Source organism: Poecilia latipinna, unplaced genomic scaffold, assembly GCF_001443285.1.
Source record: "Poecilia latipinna isolate Pla-1442-1.1 unplaced genomic scaffold, P_latipinna-1.0 Scaffold1250, whole genome shotgun sequence".
Taxonomy (NCBI): domain Eukaryota; kingdom Metazoa; phylum Chordata; class Actinopteri; order Cyprinodontiformes; family Poeciliidae; genus Poecilia; species Poecilia latipinna.
Genome location: NW_015113866.1, coordinates 46,800 through 66,866, shown reverse-complemented (window position 1 = coordinate 66,866; position 20,067 = coordinate 46,800). Strand labels below are relative to the sequence as shown.

The 20,067-nt window shown below is 38.3% G+C and overlaps 1 protein-coding gene across 7 annotated transcripts in view; it reads right to left on the bottom strand.

Annotated features, from left to right (window-relative positions):
* The window catches only part of cspg5a (chondroitin sulfate proteoglycan 5a), a 51,798-nt gene that overhangs the window by 23,837 nt on the left and 7,894 nt on the right, over nucleotides 1-20,067 (bottom strand). For all 7 annotated transcript variants that reach the window (XM_015054409.1, XM_015054411.1, XM_015054410.1 and 4 more), the window contains exon 2: nucleotides 8,625-9,564. In XM_015054409.1, coding sequence (XP_014909895.1) covers nucleotides 8,625-9,564 — 940 coding nt within the window. The remainder of the gene's footprint in view (nucleotides 1-8,624; nucleotides 9,565-20,067) is intronic.

Genomic DNA, 20,067 nt, shown 5'->3' with positions numbered 1-20,067 from the left:
GTCTGAGCAAAGTATCACAAAATCTACAAACAAATGATGTTTGCCTGCTTTACAAGCTTATCAACAGTGTCCTCTAAAAGAACATTTAGAGCATTTACAGCAAAGAGCATCGCTGAGCAGGAAAGTGAACTTGGTACATTCTTACATGCAGCTTGTGACATCTGGTTAGCAAAACATAAACACCTAATTTGGCTTATTTCTATTTGCTTGTCACATTTACATATTGTTTCCCGCCGAGCTGTCTGCGCGACTCGGCTACATCCCATCATTCCTGCTGTTTTATACACACCGAGGCTGCTAACGACGCAAATGACTCATTCAGAGGAGATCTACGGATCCAACTGTACCCAAAACCTATTTGCATAAACCTCTGGATCCCTGGAGAGCAGTCACGACAACATAAACTGCAAACTAATTACTGATTCACAGATGGGTCCCTTGTCACATTTAACTGCAACCACTCGCTGAAGCTGAAAGGGATGTTTCAACAAAACTGCTCCGCTCATGACCCTGACAAGACGGCAGTAAATCAGCACCACAGAAACTCAGTTTGCTATCAGGAGGTTAAATATGGATATAAACAACCTCTTACTGCACCAGACAATAAAAAATAGGGTGATTGCAGAGGCTTTGTCAATCAGGAGATTATTTATTTTGCAATTACTGGGAAAAAATATATGATATTTGGGAAACATATTAACTGGAGAGACAGATTTTCACCAGGATTTACAACATTCAATGGAGAGAGAATAAATCCAACGGGCTGAATATCTGGTTGGCATGCAAAGTGTGAAGTCAGGATACTTGGAATGACTTAACAAACAATTATCATGCAAACAATTCATTACAATATTATTATTGTAGCCACTGATACTGTGACAATGAGGATGTGGTTATAGGAGAACTCACTTTAAAAGACTCAAACTAGTTTTAGTTTGAACCATAAATAAATATGTTGATGAATTAAAGTTCCTCCTAAAAGTGTACACACCTTTGTTGAAATGCCAGGCTTTTGTGATGATAAAAAATTTACATATAGCATGTCATTTATCCCTTATTCTAAGGGAAAAACAAGAAATGTAACAGAGGAAAAGATATATTATAAAAAGGCTGCAATACTCTACTTGCATAACTATGCATAGAGTTAAACTGAGTCTTTGTTTAGACACATTTGGATTCAGTTTCAGCATTCATGCCATTTGAGTTCACATCTACAATAAGTTCTAGTGAATCTAATTACGGTGAGATGAAGTTCAGCTATCATAGGACTCTCCTGAGATTTGCAAAAATAATTTTCAGAGGTTGCAAAGAATCAAAAGGATCTTAATGAATAAAGGTTTCAATTAAATCCTAGTCAGGAGAAGGGTTTAGAAATGAACATCATTACACATAGTCTATGTCACAGTGAAGGGAGTGGCAGATAATATAGGACAACATGTTCTTCCTTTATTGTCTTCATGATAATAAAGGACTGTTCTCCTGAACTGGTTAAAGAGGCAGCCAAAAGACCAAACGTAATGTGAAGAACAACAGCAATATCTGAAAAGCACTGGCTGTCTCCTCACTCTCAATATATGTTGGACAATCAGTGATGGTCTGATGAAATCAAGCTCTGGGGTTCAATCATTGGAATCACAGTATTCACTGTGGTTACAGATCACAGTAACCAGAAAAATGGCTAAAATCCATGAATACTTGAATCTTCCACTCAAAAAAGCTTATAATTATCTGTTTTAGCAGTGAAAGCACCAACTATACCTTTGCCTTAATATGCATTATTATGCACAATGGAAACTATCTTGGCACTACCACAGAAGCTACAGTTTTACTTATTTAAATTTTGGGGGCTACAGCCAATCAGTGCCATAGAAAATAAGTGGCAGTCCTAGATTGGCTGCTTTGCAAATGCCAGCTTTTGCATGTCAACTGCTATTGTGTGTGTCTATTTCAGATTTTCAACCTCCACTTTTAAATATGTTAGATTCACTCTACCAAAAAAATCCACAAGTAGGTGAATTACTAATTTGGAGCATTACTGAACCATGCAGACATGGGGTCATTCACTACCAGCAAAACTTTCAATGCTAACCGTACAAGATGGTGGTGGTAGGAAAATGCCCCGGGGTTGCTCTTCTTCAATAAGAACTGGGATTTTGACAAAATGGAAAAAATTACGAACAGTTAATTAACAGTAGTAGTTTGGTGTCTGACAGAAACCTTGAGGGAAAGAGAGTACACAGCCTAGAAAAGTTGAAGTTGCATCAAAATACATTTAATTGTGTTCTCAGAGCCACTGGAAGGAGTTTTGTCTGACGTTCTGCACTTCGCATCTGTCATGTTGCCTTTATCTGCTGACGTCTTGCTTCAAAAACAAATGGCCTCTGGATACAATGAGAGTTGAGTGAAATCATAAGAAAACATATATCTATCTTAAGCTTTACAAAACATTTCTTGGACTATTAGTCTCGGTAACATAACATTTTAAAACTTTAAAGAATGACATAGTTCTATAACAGAACAAACCCAAGACCTAATAAATTCCTTCAGCATCTGGTTTTGTTCTGCAGCAAAGACAAAATTAACACTCAAATAAATTTTATATAAGTATATCAAAAGTAGATTAAGTCCATATTGGTTTTTCTTCTAAAATAAGAGCATAAAGCAGTCAGAGGTATCTAAAGTTGACAAAAAGCAGAAACGGAGAAATGACCTCATTAGAGCATATTGATGCAAAGCCATTTGAAAAGCTGTGAAAATCTGCTTTGACATGCAAACAGGTTTACAATCTCAGCTGTGAACTTCAGAGCCGAAGCTTCGAGAACCTGCAGAGAGGCGCACACACAGCCAAAAGTTAATTTCAGCAAATGTTTTTGTGCGTTGTTAGGGATGAAGTAAGTTCACAAGATCCAGCTTGGCAAAAACAAACAGTCGCTTTGCATGTGCGTGTGCGTGTGTGTGTGTGTGTCTGCGTGCGTGAGTCTGTGTGTGTCAGCCCCAGCCTTCTCAGCAGCCGTAAATCTTCCCTGTGTTTGACCTCTGACCTGATTCCACCTCTCGATGCTCTTTCACCTAGAATTGATCTCTAAAACGCACATAATCTTGCATGTGTTTTCATGACGCAAGCATGAAATCCCCCCAAAAATATGGACACAAACGGCTGTTGCTGCTCAAAGCTTCTCTTAATTACATCAAGCTGCAACACACACGCGCGGGCGCCAATAAATTTGACCTGGCTCGCCTGAGTCGTTTCCATGCTGGCAAGCATTATAAGGTTCTGACTCATTCTCTCACTCAGTTTCTCCTCCACCTCCTCTGCTTTTCTCCACTTCTCACTCTGTTTCAGCACATCTCTCCCCTTCTTGTTGACAATTTTTTGTTCTCTTTACAAATGTTTGATCCTTCTGGCTCTTTTTCCCTGCCTTGGTTTCTTTATCTTGCTACATCTGTCTTTCTGACATATCCTGGAGTCAAAAACGACCCGATTGCATTCACAAAAAGGCACTTACGATGCAAAACCTTTAAAATAACTACCCAAACTGACTGTGGAGAGGTGTACAGATGAACAACAGGTGTTGGATGCTGGAAACTAAGAGGGACGCTGCAGGGAAATGCAAGAGAGATTATAAAGCCGCTCAATACACAAATGTCCTTCCATGCCACGCACCCTCGGTCACCCGCTCCCTCTGCTTTCTCTTTTCTTTCTCCGAATATGGTCCTGACTCTGCAGCTCCTGAGGAGGAAGTGGTTTATGACACTGTCAGATCACATCTGTGAGAGGGACAGAGGAGCCAGCGCCGGAGATGCCACAGATACTTTAAGGAAGAAGGTCTCGCTGGAGAAACTGACCGAGGTTTGGAGCTAAAGTGCTCCAAGATGAATAATGTGAAAATAAGGTCTTAAAACTGCTCCAGAATGTAAACATTTTTCTTTGACTGAGTGAAGCTTACCATGTCTGCATATGATTTGTAAAAGAAAAGTACATCTTTGTTAAAATACAGAGGTGGCAACTTGTAACTCTAAATAATCCGCATTGCCAGGCTCATAATTTTCCCTTAAAAGGTTTATGAATTGTTTCTTCCACGTTCAAAGCAGCCTTTCTGGCTTCAGAAAAACTATGTTTATGTTTAGCTCCCTGCGCTCGGGCCAACAGAGATGAAGATGACAGATGGCTTTCTTATGGAAGAGAAGCTTCATGACAAACTGCTCAGAAGGCTGACAGGATAAACTGAGTGAAGATGCACAGCGGTGTGCTTGGAGAATTAGGATAACTGACCAGCAGGAAAAAAACAACAAGTCATCCAATAAATTGTCCCTTTAATTATTGAGATAAGTGATAATATTGTCATTTTGAGACAATTTTCAAGTAATATATTGATGATAGGGCAATGTTCCCTTTATTTACTGGCACGTATAAACATTAATGTATTTTCTCCTGTAATAGTTCTCCTTTGCCCATTTATTTTCCTCATGCCTTTTCTTTTTCCTTCTGACTCTTTGAGACGTAACTTGGAAAAGAGGGGAGGAGAAATGAAGGCGATTCTGGTGGGCTACAATAAGAGTCATCTTTTCTCCTATTGGTCAACTTCAAAGCTCTGTGTGCTGACAAAGTATATGGATATTGTACAGCTCTCTATTTTACATTTCAGGCTATGACAATATTAAATCAATCTACAGTGACACTTCAATTTGTCTCTCCATTTTATTCTAAATTCTAATTTACCTGGATAAAATTCACTCCTACAATAAACCAACATCTGTATTTTATGTATGAAAGAGACAGTAAGGAACATGTGTTAAACTCAAGGCCCAGGGGTCAAATCTGGCCCTTCACAGCTTTTTATGTGCATATATAGAAGCTCCAAGATGAAAGTAGTTTGCTTAAACATTAACTTATCAGTCAAAATTGTGTGATTCCGACAACTCACGTAAAACCAATATATTCCTACACTTTTTCTAGCTGATGCATAATTGTGAGTTTATTGCATATTTTTCACAAAAACGGTCAAAAACGTTGGGTTTGGTCATGTTAACTCCCACCTGCAGGTGGAAGTATTTCCTACTTCTACTATATTGTTGCCTCAGCCTGACTTGAGGGGTAGTTATTGTCTATAATCGATGTAACGAATAACAGAAGGTCACATTTATCTCACAGAGCAAATATCACAAAATTTCTTGCAAATATTTCTAAATCAGTGATTCTGATTGCAAAAAAAAAAATCACGAAAACCATCATTAAATCCTGGAGGAATTACATTTTAAGATGTGCTTATCAAATGGAGACACAGATACTTATTAATATTTTAACAGTTTTTCAATACATTCTGGCACAACCGGCCGTTTTGAGAACACTCATGATCTTGATATAGACCAAAATGAAAATTATTTTTACATCCCTGCACTAAAGCATCATTTTACATAACAGATAAAGTGCTGAATCTACAACAATTTGTTTCAGTTTAATTTGGTACATCTGCAGCAAAATTCCCAAGTTGAATTTGAGAACAAAGCTCAAGTTTGAGGATGTTTTGTTATTATATAAGAGTAGAGCGCACTGAACTAAAGAGTTACAGTGAGCTGGTCTAAGGTCATAAACAGCAGTTCAAACATTTTTCTCATGCTAACGAAGCAGTTTAAGTTAAGTTGCAAATGCCAACAAATACAAACACACACACACACAAGCACAAAACAAAATGAAAATGAAGAATAAATCAAATCAATGCTTCACATACTAACCCAAGTCACGTGTAATCCTACATGCAATCCTGGCTTCATCCACAGAGGACCATATTGGTCAGCATCTGTGCCAGCGCTCCATTGACCCATATCTTGCTCTTGCCCAGAAGTCAAATGCCTCTCAGTATCTCTCTGACTCACTCTCAGGAGGCTCATCACTGCCACTAACTGCTGGCAGACACCCAAAATATGCTGTAAATATCATGGACACTGTTTTGTTTTTTATAATTACTGCATGTTTTCTGTTATTAATAAAATTTTCATTGTTTCTTTTACTCTCTACAGTTTACAGTCTTTTTTTTTTTGCACCTTCAACACCAGTATTAATACAACAGTGGATGGATCTTTATGATAGGGTTTGTGAAACAATTTATTAAGCCCACATCAGCTTATGATAGTGGACATGCAGCTGCAGATGTCAATTCCTCCAAATTATGGATTTTCTCCCATCCATGTTCGTGTGAGTTTTAGACCCATCTGTAGAAGCCCGCTTTCCCTTTTAACATGGGAAAATGTCTTTTTATAAGTGAAATAATCTGCCAGAGAATCTATTGCTTTTTCTGATCAATATTATAGAATTATTGACGTAAAACAAGCTCCTATATCCTGCTGAAAAGTTATACTTGTACATTAGTTTTGTCTTATTTTAAGTATACTAAGATATTTGCACTGGAAATGACATCAAAATACTTGCTAAGATTTGATGTTTTTTTAAGTGTGAGCAATTCAAATTTTCCAGGTTAGAAGGAGGAAATTCCAACCTTTAGGTAAAAATTTAATGCACCTGGAAAGACACAGCCAGACTCACACTCAGGGGAGACAGGCTGGCAGACGCCACTCATTGTAATCCTTCAGAAACTGCATAAAGCAAAAATAATCACATAACATCAAATCAACTCAGCTTATGATAGAAATGCTGTGTTCTGACACACAGAGCATGGGGTTAAAAGGGCAGCTATAGGATGAAGGTCGTGTCCACAACAGGGGATAAATCTCTTAGTCCTGTTGTCCTCTGACTTGAGGTCCCTTGAGGTCATAAATCCTTGACTTTGTTCTGATAGATCTGACCTCTCAGTGATATTTGTCTTTGTAGCATTTTTTTAATTCAATGCTTTTTGAATTTGTGAGAGAATTGTATAGACGGTGTGAACTAATTAATATCTGTATTATCTGTTCCAGTCAGGAAGCTGTTTGCCATTCTGCATAAATCTGCATGGTAATCTTTGCAGCTGCTCACTAATTGGAAATCTTCCTTCAATGATTGGTTGGTTCATCCATTTTATGATTATGGGAACTGCATTCTAAATCATCTTTTAATCTGATAGGGCCTGTCACTGTCTTCTTTGTTTAAATGTACATGGCGCCACATTAAACACAAATGTATTCTATTGGAATAATTGCATACTTTTAAATTATTCTCAGCTCAGGTTCAATCTAATTTTCTCATATTTTCAAGGTTAAAACCAATAATTTTCTAACCATATGCTGACAAAGGAAGACTTTCAGTACAGACTGTCCTTTCATTAAATGCAAATTCAGGACAGCAGCCCCTCAATAGTCACGATCAGACAATATCACCTTCCCCCCCAATCTGCAGCAGCTCTTATCCTGACTCAAGACTCCACAGACACACTCTCATTGTTAAAAGTGACCTATTCTGCTTCCTTGTACAGGTTAGGATAGGTCTTTGGGCTTCACAAAACATGTTCATTACATTTTTTTTGTACCAAATTCTTCGATAATGAGATTTCAGTCTTGTCAGTTTTGCCTATTTGAGCTCCTTTCAGAACGAGCTGTTTCAGGGCCACTTTAAATCCAAATAAGTTGCTGCTGGCCACGCCCTCTTCTCAATGTTTATACTCACATGTGAAAATGGCTGCAAACAGATACAAAATTATACAACCAAATTCTGAAAACCAACAAGAATTCAGCAAGTGGTTTCTCAATGGTAAGTCAACAACAAAACAGTTCTCTTTCCCAGCAGCCATTGTACAGCAAATACAGCAGTGAAACCAGCTGAGCAAAGGTGCTGGAGCTCCACTGCTTGGGTTGCTAGGTAACGGGGCTGGGTTTGGCTAGGGTTGCTAGGTAACGGTGCAGTGCCCGTCAAATGTGACTCAACAATTAACTTATTGCCAAAATTGGATGGGTGATTTTTTTAAGAGCCTGTGTTGTTTTTAGAAGAAGCTGAGATCCAAATGAAAGTATAAAAACCGTTAAGTCTGTTGGCTAAGTATATCACAGCACATTTGTATAAATTGTTCTCTTAATTTTAACCTCTAACCCTATTTTGCTCTTCACAGTACCGTTTTACTGCAGTGGCTCTAAAAGAACCACTGCATCCCTATATGAACCCTATAGGGATGAAAACTATTTACTTAAATCAGCTGACACTGGGGGGTGTCAACTCTCTTGAGCTTTACATCATGCTATAATTATATCCCCTCATCCCAAACATACTTGGAGTGCTGCTTTGATTCTTTCATGCATATTTGTCAACCTTTCTAGGATTCCTAAATGCTTCCTTTGCACCTTCCCCACTCAGCTCCTCCAAACTAGTGGCACCAGCATTAAGCAAACACCCGGTGTGCATATGCTGAGCTCCTCATGCAAACTTCTCAGTTCAACTTTCCTAAGAAAAGTTGTGATTGAAAAGCATTTTTGTGGTGATGTGCTGAAGGCCGAGTGCCAGAGAAGGAGCCTCTTAAAGAGACAGAGGCCTAATTTCAATGTGTTAAAATGAGAAATCGAATTTCTTTGAAGTTATGTTTGACATGTACAACATTTTTATACCAACTGAAGGTAACATTTTCTTGACTGTGCCTGGAAAATACATGCCTTAAAAAAAAAGTATAAATTTGTGAATAAATTAAACAAGATGAGTTTTGTACCTGCAGAAAATCTCCTCGCCATCCAGCTGGTAGCACTGTCCTCCGTTGAGGCAATAGTTGGGCTGCATCTCACAGGCAGAGCGGCAGCTTCCATTGATCAGCTGGTAGCCCACTCTGCACCCATTAGGCGAAACGTTAGGTGCGGCACCAGGATATGGTCCCCCAGGGATGAAGGATCCAGACCCAGGGACCCGAGGCCTGGAGCGAGCAGGAGACCCCGCAGCCTCTCTGAGGTCTTCTTCGGTCTCATAGGCATCGGTTGTGGTGCTGTAGCTGTACTCGTCAACAGTGGTAGTCATGCCGTCGTCATAGGGTGTAAGGTAGTCGTAGTTTTCTGGCATTGCCCAGGAAGTTGCCTCTGCGCCTTGCAGCTCGTGGGCCAGAGATGATGGAGAGGGTGGGGCGAGGTTAAGGTTACGCCCACGAGAGGATGGATCAAAGAAGTCCACGTGAAGGACGTCCGGATTGGAGGGGTTGGTGGCAGCTGCTGGCGGGGCGGTAGTGGTGGTGAGGTGGTCCAGGTCAAGCATGGCAGTTTCCTTGACATGGATCCAAGGTGGGTCGGTATGTGGCAGACCCTCCTCCTCTTCATCCCCTTCTTCCTCTCCTTTCACGACGTCCTCTCTGAGTGGGTTGCTAGGCAACAGAAGATCTGTCTCAGCCGAATCGGGGATGATGTGGGGCGTCGCTGCCACGCTCACTTTCTCCACCGTGGGAGCAGGAAACATGCCGCTGCTCTCAGCGTCGTCCTTGTCGCCGCGAGGCATACGACCCGCCCTCTGGGTCACGGAGCCGATTGGAGCAGAAGTGGCAGAGGTGCTCATCCCGGTTACTGTTGCCATGACATCATTAACCTTTACAGGGCCGTCTTCCTCGATGACTGGAGAAGTGGTATTGACTTTATTGTCTGGCTCAGTAGCATTTACACCAAGAACCATCCCTGCAAAGAGAGAAAAGTCTTTTAGTATTGTTTGTTGAATATGTACAAAAAAAATATACTTACACCATGAAGCATAATGTCAAAACTTTTGTTTTACATTTTCAGGGGAGTGACTGGAATTATAAACTTATCAATATTCCCACTCTTTGTCCACCTACATAATCTTACATTTATTACTTGTATAATCCTTACATATAACAGCTAAAGCCATATTTAATAGGAAATATAGTATCAATTTAATTATAATTACAGTGGACAAAACAATCATGATTTTTATATCCAGCAATAATCCTATGTTTATATGATCATTTTAACAGTTTTACGTTTGAACATTGTTGAAGTTCAATATTCAGATTCTTCCACAGTTTGACTCCACTTACTGATTTCTAGTTCTGAATTTGTATATTTTAAACTATGATTCCCTCCTTAACCTATAAATTTGCACTTTAGTCTTAAACAATTTTCTAATGTTTTCTGGTGACTGTTTTTTTTTGTTGTTGTTTTTGATTTTGTAAAGAATTAGAGCTGCCTATTGTTTCACTATGTTAAAAACTTTTAATAAGTTAGATTGTACAAATCCTGTTTTCTAAATATCCCACCTTATAAATTCAAATTTGTGAAGATTTCTAAATGCAACAAAATTCACACTGATTTGGATTTATTCTAACAAAGGTTGTTTGTGTCAAATACAGAAAATAAATGTAGTTCTTAACTTCAACTACATGGTTAAAGACAAAGCGGGACAAAAGGACAGTACACAGTGCCCTATTTTCAATTATTCTTTTTAATCGTGTGGGAACTAAAGGCGCATTGCTGCAGTTTTTGGAGACAAATTCAACTGTGTTCTTGCCAAATAAAAATCTCAGCAGCTCAACGGGTGGTCTGGGTTTTGTCTGCTTCTATTCTTAAGGATGCTTCATACATTTTTAAAAGAAGAGCGAAAGCTGGATTGGAGTCGCACCATGAAAGCGCCCACACTCTGCGCCTATAAAGCTGTGCTGTTGGGACGTGGAGAGAACAAAGTCTGGCACCGTGTAGAAAAAGATGCTGCCTTGATGGCAATGTTTGTCGAGTTAGAGGTCCACTATAGCCCACCACATCATTAGAGAAGCTCTAAGAAATCAGATTGTTCTTTTACCAATCAGTGACCATACCGCAAGTAAGAACTAACAACAGTTTGCAGTGTGGAAGCTGTTACTTTGGGAGGAGGAATCAGTTACTGATTTTTGTTATCAGTTGTGTTTAGATTTAAGAAGGCATTTGAAAAAGAAACAATAATAAATTATTATAATAAAGAAATAATAATAATGCAACCCTTACACCATCAAAACCCCTGACTCTTACCTAAAAATTCACCGTCAAATTCTCCCAGGAACTCAAAAAACTGAAAGATTAACATAAGTGGCACCAGACATGTCTTTATGTCTGCAGAGTATAAAAGGTACTGGAAAATAATTATAAAAGAAAAATGAAATCTGGGAACCAAAAGCTTAAAATAAAATAAAGATTTCAATATAAACATAATCTAAATCCTCTCCTACCCAGAGCAAACTGTTCGAACAAAGAAAACATGGAAAAACGTCTCCAAACAGTCTACAAACAAAATTTCATTCAATTATTTACTACATAAGTCTGATTCTTAAACCAGCATGAAAAGTTCATGGTGGTTTCGTATTTGTTTTAAAAATGGTAAAAAAATAAATAAATAAATAAAAAAGCATTTTTTTCATAATCTCCGATTAGAAGACAAGTGTAAAATCTGAAAATGAAAAACAAAACAACAAAAATAAGAGTAATTTAACACAAAACTTAACATAAACATTACAGGAAACTGTTATGTCATTTAATGTGATTCTTTCTTTAAAACACGTCCTTGTCAACCATCCCCTGGTTTGCCACATTGTTACTTCGTGCTTTAAACTCTTGCGGATTACAAAATCAGCAGAACAATCTCAAGGCGTCTGTGGGTTGAAACAAATTAAAATGACACACAATTGGCTGTATCCTCCAGTTGATTATTTCATCTGAGGGCAGCTCGGGGACCCATACAAGAAAAAAAAAAGCAGCTTTTAGGGTCGCTCCCACTTCTGGATTAAAGGAATAATTCACTAATGTACTTCAATGGCGTGTATCTGGGATTAGGGATTACTGGTTTGAAGAAGGAATGGATTTTGGGGTTCACTTTAGGGGTGGGGGTTGATTATCTCAGAGAGACGCAGACAAAACAATGTCTGGACAGATGTAGGAAAGCTGTAACCTAAATAAGTAAAGATAACACCAAATAAACTGATCATCAACGCATCAACAGATATAACTGTAACAATGCTCCCCAGTTGTTTTCACAACTGGTAGTCCAGTCAGAATCGCAGCGTAACTCAGCTGGTACTGTTTGCTTTCACGCTGCACTGTGTCAAACAAATCAAACACTTAGAAACACCTGTTTTCCAATTTGTCCAGTGGTGGCGCCACACCAAGAACCACTGAAGGAAACATCATAAAAATCTCAGAAAAAGACATGAGAGCAAAAAATAGAGTCAGATTTTAGCAGGTGGAGGATTTCTCTTTGGCAAAAGGCCATGAGATATTTCTCCTGCTAGAGCGACTTTGGTTGTATTTACCCAGAATGCTCTGCTTTTGGAGCATCTGCTTGACGTTCACACATGCATTCGAACCAGACCAGAGTTCACATCAACCGAATGAAGATCTAGGTTTGACTTTCCATTCGTTTTTTTGTATGTTTTTTTTCTTTGTACTTTATGGATAGCCTCAGTTAGCAAAAGATAATTTGTTCTAAAAATCCAGCTTTCTCTCTTCTTTTTATGTCTCGAATTCGAGACACACTAATTTACCAAACTACACATTTAGCAGCCAATAAACCTATTTGGATTTTATGGTTTCATATTAATCATCTGGAGGATCTTTGAACATGTTTCTTTATTTGTGAACATTCTGTACACATCTCAGCAGGAAGGATTTACCTCAACTGGCAGGAAAATAAAATCAAGGACCTCCTGTGAGTTGGCTTTAAACATAAATTTGTAAGTTTAAAGAGTTTTTCTCCATCACACTGAGCTAATCAGCTTCTTGTGCTCAGAGGATAGAAACCCTGTGAACATCAGCCTTGGTCTGGATGTTGATTCTTGTACTCAATCTGCCTAAAACCAGGCAATATTTAACTTCAGCAGTTAATGCTTCTCTATTTAACCTTTTTTAAACACAAAACTGCCAAAAAATCATATTATTTGTCTTGTGTGACTGACTGGCTCAGCCTTCAATTTATGTACTTATTTATTTTTTGCCAATTCCACTCAGGGGCTGGATTTATGCAAAAATAAATATCTACAGAAAGGTCCATTAGGAATGTTTACTTTGAGCAAACGTAAGCCTAATTTTAGGCCGCATATTAATAACTTGAGTTTATTTTTTCTATGTTGGTGGGCAGAACCAAAAGAGCTTGTATTGTTGTTCATCAAGGGACTTAAACGGATGTTTAGCTAAGGTTTCATAGTAGACTCCACAGCTTGAATAAACACTATAGTGGGTCAGGCTACCTTGTAGTGTCAAGACAGATTTGGTAGAAAAAAAAAATAAGGGAAAATTAGCAATTACTTCAACAACTCACTTTTTTAACTTGGCACAACAAACTCAATCCAACTAAGGCAACAAATTGGACAGACTGAAACAAAAAATCTATAAAACATTTTTCTACACTAACTGTTCCAACTTCATTATTCAATGTCTAAAAAACAGAAAACATATCATGTCTATGTTAATAGCTTGATTTCTGTCTGCAATAAAATCTGTTTGACTGATGTTTAACATAAAAAAGATCATTATGCCCATAAAATAAACCATCCAACGTATGAGCAAAAGTAAAAATTAGAAGTTCCTGTTTCGGATGGGCAAAAAGTAACCAGTGGTTGGGGGTTCAAGCCATCATGATCTCCTGCTGTGAGCTGCAAATGCACTGCTGGTCCCATAAGAAGCTTTGTTTGGTAACCTCCTCCTAATAGCATATGTGAGGGTCATTGCTGACTGCTGTTAAGTTTAGTCTTGATAATATGTTTGTCTATCCAGGGGCAACTTACTGGGTACAACCTTCACTGAAGTTATAAATGCATGTTCTGGAGACAATGATGTGGAAAAACAAAACCAGCACAGCTTTTTGAGCCTCTTTAACTGCAGTTTATTTTCCCATTTCTCTTGCCAGTCACAAGTTAAAGTTTATATAGCCAAGTTTATTTCTATATCCCATTTTAGCAACAAGGCAATTAAAGTGCTGTACACCATAAAAACACAACACAGTCAGTAATTATGAAGCAAGCAGTAATCATCACATTTTGTCAAATGCCATCATCAAAGTTTGATAAAATTCCTATACACAGGAATTAGCTGGTAACCATTATGTCACTTTGAGATGGCAAAGTGACATAACAACCTAACAAAAATGTTACTCATAAAAGACAAAGCAATGACAAATATCTTATATGTAGATTCTTTAAAATAAACACGTAATATATTTCATTAAATTTAGATAAGGGGGAGGATTAAGTAAGTGCTCACTTCTTCCTACTCCTTTTCTAACAGAAGTAGTGGTCAACTAATTATTTTGTTCTTGGCTATGGATGCACATGTTTTCTCTGTCCTACTGAATGTGCTTGTTTTTTGTTTTTAAAAACCTGTTTGAAAATTCAAAAACCATCAAGAAAATGCAACAAAGATCCAAGACATTTATAGTTATGTCTTAAAACATCTTTTAAGATGCTGAAGATGCTAATTTAGTTTATTTCTAAATGTAATAAAGATTTAATTTGGTAAAACCTGGTTTTAAAGTATAGCCTGCTAATAAAAACATTTGTAATAATGAAATGAACTTCTGTTGAAAACTTCCTTATATCTCAAGGTGTTCAGAGGAACATTAAACTCTGAGCCAGTGAAAGGAGGTAAGCACTTTGGATTAATTGTGACATTTAGGAGGCTTTTAGGGCACATCACTAAAATTGCACTGCAGTAGTTCAGTTTAAACTGGATGCTTGGAGTTTAGGTTTATGTTTGGGTTGGGGATAGATCTGTTCCATATAGGAGAAATACTGTTAAGATGAGACTTTTATAAGGAAGGTCGTGGTCAAGGTCTTGTCCAAAAGATTTATCACTACATTAGCATGTAACTATTTTCTTGTTGTTACTATCATCCAGTGGGCTGTCTGTGCAAAAAAAATGGCAGGCAAAATTTGAGTTTATTGAAAATATGTTGGGTTCAACTCGATGTTAATCTATCCAGCAGTCTCACAGTCCACTGCTGTTTAATGCATCAACTGAGCAGCCAGGAGATAAATCACAAAAGCATATTCTTTTAACTCTAACATGTATAAATACAACTTTATCAGTCAAAACATGCTTGTTTCTCCACCAGAAACTGAACATTGAAGCCAAAAAACGTTCTGGTTTTAACGTGCAACTAAAAATGAATTTCACTTCTGCTCCTCATGCTGCAACCGGAACCAGTTAGATGAGAGCAAAACTACCAGGGATTGTAAGTTAGTGCAGGAAAGTCTCCCATACATTAGAGAGTGATGACAGATTATGATGGGAAGAGGTGGAGATGAGCGATGGGGAGAAGAGGAACATAATGACACAGAGACAGCAAAGAATAGAGACAGAAAGATAAAGAGAGGGAGTAGGTGACATTTGCTGTGACTGATGGGAAAAGATGGTGAAAGAGACTGACTGGTGAAGGCAGAAAGAAGAGGAGTGGCCTCTGATAGACTTTCTGACTTTAGCTTTCACTGTGACAGTCTGTCAGCTGCCAGGAATGAATCATACCCAGAGATCTTTTATCTGCACTCAGAAGACACATTCCCTCAGTTTGATTAAATTACAGCACCATCCTGGTTCAAAGGGTAATTGTTGCTAAAAGATGCTGCTTTTTGTCTGGACTCCTATGACTTTTGTGGACACAGAAGGCAAATCTCATCACATCTGGAAACCCAAACCAACACAACTCAGACTCTACTATAGCAACAAGCAGGTTTTTATGTATAGTTTGACTCAAATCCAGGACTTTTTCTTGTTTTCATTTTGGAGAGATGGGGAATTGCAAAATCCAAGACATTATATTTCAATCGCTGTTGTGTTAATTTTCAGATATAACTTGAACCCAGTCTCAGTATGCAAATGTCCACTGATTATTATTTTACATCTTTGTAGGTACTACTGTGTTTTTTGTTCCATTTACATATTTTTTAAATTTACATCTAAACAGCTAGCTAAAAAAGGAGTGACTGTAATTACATCTTTCCATGCTAAGGCGATATGCAAATGAATCTTAATGATGCATTTTATTGACCAATTTTGCATCATGCAGTTTTTTTATTATGTGAGACAACGTATTATTAATATTAATTGGCATTACTGAATGAAACATGTTGAGTACAGAGACAGGAAAATGTCCATTCACAGTACAAAAGTAATTACTGTTAAACTATCTGAAAACATTCACAAGCCCACAGGGATAACTTTGATTCCACACACACACACACACACACACACACACACCTCCCGTGTGGACTGATTGCCCAAGGATCCTCTCCATGTTGTTTAATCTCCTCTGTGCTTTCAACAGAGTCGAGTTTGTTTACAAAGCACAGGCGATCAGAGCTCAGGTACTTTTTTGAGAACTCAGTGGTGTCATTCTGCCAGAATCCTCACAGTGCATCACTGAACTGAGCTCCAATTAAGTGGAGCTGTCTCCGTTTCAACACCTCGTTAGCTTAATTGGATTAATGAAGAGAAACTTTTTTGACGGGCAGCATGGTGGCTGCTAAGGCGGGTAGTTTACCTTTTAGACCTTATGGTACATTGTGGTTAAAGTATAAGATACGCAGCACAGACTTGTGTGCTATTGTAAAAAGTTCAAGTTGCGGTTGGCAAGACAACCTAACCTTAGATGAAGTCAAGACCAAAGACAAAACTATGGGTGCATTCACACCAGCCATGTTTAGTCCATTTTAAAAGAAGTTGAGATCTGACAATGTAATACTGCAATTTTGTTCCCAATCAAATCGAGTCAACTGGACTGTCAGGTGTGGAAACACCCTGAGACCAAAACCGGACCAATGGCACTGACCAGCCTAAATGGTTTTAGCTGCAGTTATATCAGGTAACACATCTTTGTATGTGGGCAGACTCTGAACTACATGCCACTGCAATAAATATGTAAAACTAATCACAGACTAAACAGTAAAAACCAGACAACTCTTAAGAATTGCTAACTAAATGCTAACTCCCTTAGCATTAAGTGAGTAGTAGCATGAGTAGAGGTGACAGGTGAAGGCAGAAGACTAAACTTTGTGTTTTGTTGTTTTTTTTTGTTTTTTGTTTTTCTTTTACAGAGACAAAGCAAACCCATTTTGACCCTGGCTGTTCTAAAAAGTAAAATTTGAAGATCCAAACTTGAGAACATTTAGTATTTTCTAACAAGAGTGTTGATTTTTGTTACCACTGTTGTTGATAAAATGATGCAAAAGAAACAAACAATGACGGAACAAGAGAATCTGGGTTTCTGCGAATGAAGCCAAAATATTTACGGGTCAGTTTATTACATAGACTTGTTTAATTACTTTTTAATGCAAATGTCATGGTTGAAACTGAGTGAATGTGGTAATCATGTCTTGCTGATGTCCAAACCTACACCAGAATGGGAAATAAAGGGCGACTTTGAGCGTAGCATGGTTGTTTGTGGCAGATGGGCTTGTTTGATGTTTATATAAACTGCTAATCTACTGGGATTTTCACCCACAAACATCTCTTAGGTTTGCAGAAAATGCCCACTTTGAATATATTTTTGGATATCACTACCTGTAATGTGTTTCTGCTAGAAAAACCACAGCCTGAGATGAGGCAACACGACTTGGGAACAATGTAGAAACACAAGTCCGTGCCCACATTAGTAATGCTGCGGGTCTTTTGCCCAATTGGTTGCTTTGGTACCGGCAAACCTGACCTGAATTGACATGATTGTGAATTTCAGACTTCAGACTCTGGCTGAGATTCTGAAAAACAGGATCAGAACCAAAAAAAAGACAAAGCAGACTGAATAAAAGATTCTCTGTTTGTTCCCCTCCCACCTGAATGAGACAAGAGGATGATGTTATATAAGAAGAGTCCTCACTCTGTTTGCTTTGTGAGAGCATGTGTGTTGTCTTTCTGCCAACATAACCCAGTGGTGATTAGGGTGGCTTCCAGCTCCTTTGGTGAAGGGTGTGGATCATCATAATGTTAAGAGCTTAGCTGCCTCTAATTGTGTGTGTGTGCGTGTGTGTGTCAGAGTGACTGTTTGGGGTAATGGCTTCTCCTGGCGTGCCGCCGACCCTCCCCAGGCTTTTTGTTTAACCCAAATCATTTTTGAAAGGGAAGCCACTAAACCTCTCTCAGACCCGAGGCGCTCTGATTGGTCATGACAAACTGTAAAGAGGAAGCTGATTGGTGGTGACAGTTAGGGTCCTGCGGCCAGCTTGGTGACCCAGACTGTGGGGACGGGGGAAAGGTCAGCCAGTTGGCGATAAACAAACAAAAGATCACAGGCTCACGCAGAAACAACATGGCAGTTCTAGGTGAGGAAACGCTTTAATGTTCTGAACCATTTAGTGTGTAAACCCATCAGTAACGTGTTTTCTGATGAAAATTGTTGAGTAATTCTGGTTTAACTTCAATTTTAAAATAAAAATAGTGGAACAAAAACTTGTGGAATACAAGTCAATAATTCCTCAACATTTAGTTCCACTGGCAGATTATTTCACTTGTAAGACAGGAAAAATGTCTTGTTATAGGTGAAAGAATTTGGCAGTGAAACTATCAACATTTAAGGATTATTGACTTAAACTATTATACCTAAATGAAAAGTTACTTGTAGATTAGTTTTGTCTTGTTTCAAGTGTAATAAGATATCTCCAATAGAAACTAGACAAAAATACTTGCTAAGATTTTGTATTTTTGCAGTGTAGGAAGAATAGTTTAGTCATAGTGCATAACTTTGGAGATGAAAATGAATAATTTCATTGGTATGCATATATTTTATTTACGCATACAAATACTGGAACTTCTAGTGATCATTTCCAAAAAGCCTCAAAATTAATCTATAGCTTATTACAATAGCAGCAGTATAACTAACACTTTGTTTTCTGCAGAAAACAAGAAAGCTTAAATGTGTTAATTGATGCTCTGAATGTAGACATCAACATGCTTAGTTGAGTAAGTATAATATTCGACTGTTTTATGATTTACATAGATAAACATGCATCTCCCTGGTATGTTCCCTCGTCTTTCCTCTTTTAAAGAGTGCCCAGGAGAAGTTAGCCAGTTCCCAGATCACATGTCCTTCATTATTGAGATGAAGAGTATGTTTGGGCTTAATGCACAGACAAAGATATGTTGATATTGGTGAAACTTGAGCAGACCACAAACAGGGCAAGAAAACATGATAGAGACCTGAATAAAAGCCTCTTTATCCCATTCAGATGGATTTTAGCTCCAAGCACCTAAACCTCAAGAGAACATGCATCCTCATCATTTTTCCTCATTTCCACATTCACTCAGTCTAATGAATAGCTCTCGAAGCTGCTTTATCTTTACTCAACGCTGCTCATTAACGTCAACATAAAGAAGAAATGTGAAGGTCGGCATTTGGCAGCAAGTCTCACTCTAACACATTTTCTCCATCTCATGCGGATCTCTCTTTCCTTCTCTTCATCTGTTCTCTGTGCCTCCTTTTTCCTCATTATTTTTGAAAATTCCTCTCTGCTTCCCCCTTTCCCTGCGTTTCTCCCTCCATTAGCTCTCGTTCTCCGATGCTCCAGCATCTGCTTTTTTCTCACTCTCTGTGACATAAGAGCTTTCATTTCTGACTCCACAGGTGGAGGAACGGAGAAGGGATGTGTCGCCATAGAAACAATGCTGGCCTCATTGGAGCTGATGCGGGCGGCTCTGTAAACTCAACAATACATACGACGCTCACAGATGGAGTCAAGCACCAAAGAATAATGTGTTTACCTTTAAAGAACTGTGGTTTGTGTGAAATGGTAAGTAAGATGCTATGTGCTTGGATCTCTGTTTGCACATAAAAGATGATATTTTCTCTGCCCGTTTACATGTAACTGTGTACGTTATAGATGGCAATCCCCATGACAACAGTGGTTTATATGGTCTGGCAAAACAGCTTTGTATTGCATCAAAAAACGCAGCTTTGTTGCTCTCTAGTTTACATTTGCAGGTGTGTCTGAACAAAACCTTCAAAGAATGACCTTAAAAACAACAGCTGTGTGCTTGAGTGACTAAATATCGTCTAGAAATATACATATGTGAAAGGGAGGCCCTCAAAAATGCAGCAAAAAGAGCACAAGAAATCTTGTAAATTCATATTTACAAGATTTCTTTCTCCACATTGTGAAGCTGTACATGAAAAAGTTGGCTATAATAGAAAATAAAATCTAAATCTTATCATATTCC